Source organism: Ammodytes marinus (genome assembly GCF_949987685.1).
Source record: "Ammodytes marinus genome assembly, chromosome: 5".
NCBI classification, from domain to species: domain Eukaryota; kingdom Metazoa; phylum Chordata; class Actinopteri; order Uranoscopiformes; family Ammodytidae; genus Ammodytes; species Ammodytes marinus.
The window spans coordinates 15,390,221-15,395,476 of record NC_137234.1 but is presented as its reverse complement, the minus strand read 5'-3'; the positions used below and the strand labels follow the sequence as shown (position 1 = coordinate 15,395,476).

The following is a 5,256-nucleotide window of genomic DNA, read 5'->3' as shown; positions in this document are numbered from 1 at the left end:
CATATTAAGGAAGTCAGTGTTTCCCACAGGATTTTGGGGTATTGTTGGAGGGACCCTGTACCTTGTTGTGGGGTCCGGGGGTATGCCCCCCCGGAATTTTTTTTACCTTTTTAAAGTAAAATGCATCAATCTGGTGCACTTTGTGAGGAAATTTTAGAGATTTTTCTTAAACAGGCAGCACTCTTTACTCTGCAACTGTTAAAACAGTAGATTGGTCTGCAGACCCATGTTCTATGATGGAGGGGCCCATTTCAACAGATAAAGGGTGGATATGAACAATTTAGAATTCACACATATAAAGCTTATTTGTGTATGTGTGAGGGGGCCTTCAACCCCCTTAGACAGAGCTACTAATGCTGTTGTTTTTAACTTGCTTTTGTATTTCTCCCCTACTAGTTGAGGGGCCCATGATGATATCTATCTTGTTACATTTTAATGAGTACTTATATTTAGGCTATTCCTTTTTGGACCCTGTTATTGACATCAGTGACTGAGCTCTTTGACTATGCAACATGAAAAGTTACTATCAGTATCTCTGGCTAAGGGCCCCCCTAAGCCCTTGGGCCCCTGGGCCTGTGCCCGGTGTGCCTGTGCAGTAATCCACCCCTGGATAGGTTACACAATTAAGAAAAAACAACGATGGGCCTGTTCATAACTAATTTATATATTTTTTGTAATGTAATGATTATCATGAACTTTAAAAAAATATATATATTTTGGGGGGCCCCCGGACCATCTCTTTTTCCTTTAAAAAAAAAAAAAAAAAAAAAAAAAATTATAATTTTTTTTTTTTTAAATTATAAAAAAAAATTTTTTGGGGTGCCCCCCCAGGAACTTGGTGCCCTACGCAGTCTGCGTACTCTGCGTATAGGGAGAGGCGGCCCTGCACACACACACACACACACACACACACACACACACACACACACACACACACACACACACACACACACACACACAAGAGAAATATAGGGTTAAAAAAAAACTTACTTTGTAAATATTACTGTGATGTCTTTTACTGAGACATCACAGTAATATTTACAAAGTAAGTTTTTTTAACCCTATATTTCTCGTTCTGTGATGTCACGAGAAAGAGAAATATAGGGTTAAAAAAAACACTCTTTCTGCCTTTTCTCAGGCTAGGATGAACCGATTTTAATTTTTTTTGCACATTTATACTACATAGTATCTCAGAATTCAATACACCTTCATATTCAAACCGGTGAAGTAGGCCTTTAAGTTCGCCTCTGGGCACGCGTGCTAAATTGAAACATGTATTTTTCAAAATCAACATTTAGGCCATTATTCTCATATTTGATATCCTGGTCTTGAATTGTGATTAAAAATGGATAAAAACGTGTTTTAGTGTAATATATAATGTAGATGAGAGGATGATTATTAAAAAAACAGGTCACTTTTAGTTTTTCGTGTTTTGATTTCCAAACGGATATGGATTGAACGGAAGGTAGGGCCTACACGGATTCTGTCTGTTCATGTGGGAGAGCTCACCCTATTCAAATTGGTTAAGCATTTCAGAAAAATAGAGTTAAAAAATGTCTTTCTTTTTTCCAATGATATATGCATTATATCCCTCCATTATATGGTTTTAAGAGGTAGGCTACAACATGTTTGAGTGTTACGCTGGAATCGCTGATGTGACTTGAACAAATTAGATAACATTTCTGAGAAATTCCCCCGTTAAGGGCACTTTCCTGGTATAGTGTGTTAGCACTGACATCATCCTATCCTATAGCGCCTGGTTACACAAATTGTAACCAAGTAACTCCACTTGAACCTTGGCCAGGGCAGAGTGGAGCTTTTTAACAGGATCGTTTCACTTTCATTTACTATTTTTCAACGGAGAGTGAAAGAAGCCAAAGGAAAGACCCAAGGGGACACAACTGTTCTTCTGTGCATCTTACTGCAAACATACACAAAAACTGAACAAAACCGAACTGACACAGCTTTTAATTTTTTTTCTAAATGTCTGTTTGCCACCACAAGAGGGCAGCACTGACATGACTTTTTATGTTGAAGAACGTGTGTCCAGTATAAATCAATGTTCTTATTGCTGCTATAAAAGTTTGATGTGGTAGTCAGATGGTTGAGAGGAGTCCTTTGTATATTTGAATGGTCTTTCATGCTTTAAGAATGCAGGAAGTCCTCGTTTCAAGTATAAAAATAGATTGATAGTTGGAAGTGGATTGATAGTTGGAACTGGATCCTGATATATCAGCTGGACATTCTATTGACTGACAATTCACAGTTTAACCCTACACCATCACTAATTAATCACCAAGTTATCCACAAAGTATAGACTGCAGAGGGCCTAAAGGAAAACAGGTTCCCAGGATATTTATAGCCCAATCGTGAGCACCACTGTGGCTTATGATGATCAAAGGTCAATTATGTATTTCTCTGGTAAATCGAAATGGCTATTTTGGGAAAACTTTTTACGTCAGTATTCTCCTTGTAATGCAGCACTGTTGGGACTTTGTCTAATTAGATGTTTTAATCATCTAATTATTGTTCTTCTGGGACCAAATTTGGTTTCTGAATTACACTGCTTTAATCAATGTTAAACTAGATATTATTCAAGAAAATATTTAAAAAAAATACAGTAATACCAAAAGTTTGAATAAAAAAAAAATTCAGATATTTACACATGCATTTCTCATCTCCACACAATGTTAAATTTAAAGTCCAAGATCCAACTATATCAGGCTGAATAGGACATATGTGCTACATTCAAGTACATATAAAATGTAATAACACCAGATGGCTCAACCATTAGTACTTGCTACATTTATTTAAATGACCAAAAGGACTTAAGTGGAAACTTATTAACCATTGTGTCCACTAAAACCCACTTAAACCCCTTTTAGGCAGAGACCTGGTTCACCTGTGGCTCTTCTATACTCAGCAAAGCTAGACCAGTTTAGCCATTGAACTTGTTTCTCTGGGTACTGGCCTCTCTAGGTACTGGCTTGTCAAATGTTGTGAAATTGTTCAGAATTATTATCTTATCAGAACCCCCTAGTTTATGTTCACAGAACAAAGCCATACAGACTGTTTATTTTAGAATAATGGAAAAGCAAACATGTGAGTTAAAAGCCTGCCATTTGTTTGAAAAACCGTTGACTCAAAGTAGTAAGCTTATCTTGCTCGACAATACAACAGCCATTACGGGGGCATTGAGCTCTGTTGTGGTTTGGATATTTCCATGGGAACCGTTGGAAAAGGAGAGAGGGAGGATCCTGTTCTATCAGCACTGGGGGGCGGGCGTGTGTTAGATCCAACGGTTTCCTGCTTCATTTAAACTGTCTCTTTCTTTCAAACAGCCACAGATGTGCTGGTTTTGACAAGAGAGAACCTCCATCTGCTGTCAAGAGAGCCTCTGTGATTTCTCATGGAACTTTAAGCCCGGAGCTTTCACCTTATATCCTGATCAGAACAATCTTGTGGATTAACTGTATCTTCAGAATAAACGGTAAGAAAACCTTACTGACAAAAGTTAACCATTATAGATATAGTGTCAACATTTTTTTTTTGTCTTTGTTTGATTTAAGAAACACTGACTTACAAGCAAATCCCTTTTTGATTTTACAGACAGTGCTTCTCAAACTTTCTACCAGAGGACCCATGTGGGTGGTGGAGAAGATCCGCGTGTCAGTGGAGAGATCGAACTTGCCTATTCCATCAGCGGAACTAAGCTTCAAAATTGGCGAAATCATGTTCGGTGAGAAAGGCGACAAAGCCAAAAGGATTTCCCTCTGCCCTAACGTCATCACCCCTGACAACATCCCAGAGTTCTGCATACCCCCGACAATACCTTCCCTGCAGGACACCACCAAGAACATGGAGCAGAGCCGGGCCACTCGCGTTAACATCAAGTCGTCTCCCTGTGAGAGGACTAGCCCCGAAATAGAGGTGACGCGTCATGTGCACATCAACCCACACATCATCCAGGTGGAGAGTGTGGACGAGAGCCCCTACGAAGGCTGCAGTGACGAGGAGACCACCAATGCGGACCCCCAGAGCCAGGCTGCCTTGTCCCTTCCGCACATGGCCAAAGCTCAGACCTGCTACGGCTTCTGCACCTTACTGGAGAGCCCTCACACGAGGAGGAAGGAGTCGCTCTTCCACTCCGACCCCGGCGCCTCTCCCCTGCTGCTGCCCAGGAGTCGATCCAGCACCTGCTCCAACAGGCTCTCCCCCTCCACCTCCACCTCCACCTCACCCTCCTCCTCCCCTTCCTCCTTCAGCCTCAACAGCCTGACGTCCAGGCTTTCCCCCAGAGGACACACCTTCAACTGGCAGCAGCAGGCCCCTCTGGACAGCGACACCACCTCCTCCACCGAGTCCTCTCCCTACAGCTCGCCTCTGCTGACCAGGTGCCCCGCCAAGTCTTCCCTCTTCAAAACACTGAGCCACGAACTGCTGCTGTCAAGGAACATGAGGAAGGCCATGGTGTCCAGGAACAACTCCCTGTCCACAGACGAAGGCAGCTCCACAGACAACAGCCCCAATGTCATGAGGAGGTCATCGGAGGGTCTGGTGGAAGGTCTGCCCAGCAGCTACAGCCTGGCGCCGCCCACCATTTTCCCCACGGACATGACGCTGCACAGAGAGAGGGTAATGAAGGAGAGAATGGTACCCATAGGGAAAGATGGCAGCCTGAGACTATCAGCAGAGTACTGCCGGGATAACCAAAGACTACGAGTTCGACTGATCAGCGCCCAGGGCCTCTATCCTTTCTCAGTAGACCCCAAGATTATCAACTGCAGCGTAAGCCTCTCTCTGGTTCCGGGAAAAGTCCAGAAGCAACGCAGCACGGTGATCAGAAAGAGCCGCAACCCAATCTTCAATGAGGATTTCTTCTTTGATAGTATCTCAGAGGAAGACATCAACGAGCGGTCCCTTCGCTTTAAGGTGGTGAACAAAATGTCCACCCTGAAGAGAGACTTTCTCCTGGGCGACTGTGATTTGCCCCTCTCTAGCATTGTGACATGATGGACCAACATACTTCCTGCAGTGTTATTTATGTGTTGAATTATTTATTTTCATTTTTTTGTATTGTAAAACAATATTTTATAACAATTAAATTATGAAAAAACACAAAGGTTGTCCGTCTTTCATATATTTGTCGTGCAGACTTAGGGAGCAGTTCACCCAATCCTCTAAATATGCATTTTCAGAATTCAGAGCTCAAGGTTTCTTTCAGCATGCACAAAAAACAAAGCAGTTGACCCTTCT

At 42.2% G+C, this 5,256-nt stretch overlaps 1 protein-coding gene across 1 annotated transcript; it reads left to right on the top strand.

The window, feature by feature from the left end:
• Window positions 1–3,642: 3,642 nt before the first annotated feature.
• c2cd4a (C2 calcium dependent domain containing 4A) lies at window positions 3,643–5,013 on the top strand (the record flags this gene model as incomplete). The annotated part of the gene is made up of 1 exon (XM_080027610.1): window positions 3,643–5,013. The coding sequence occupies one exon, from the start codon at window positions 3,643–3,645 to the stop codon at window positions 5,011–5,013; it is 1,371 nt and encodes a 456-aa protein (XP_079883736.1).
• Between the last annotated feature and the right edge of the window lie 243 nt (window positions 5,014–5,256).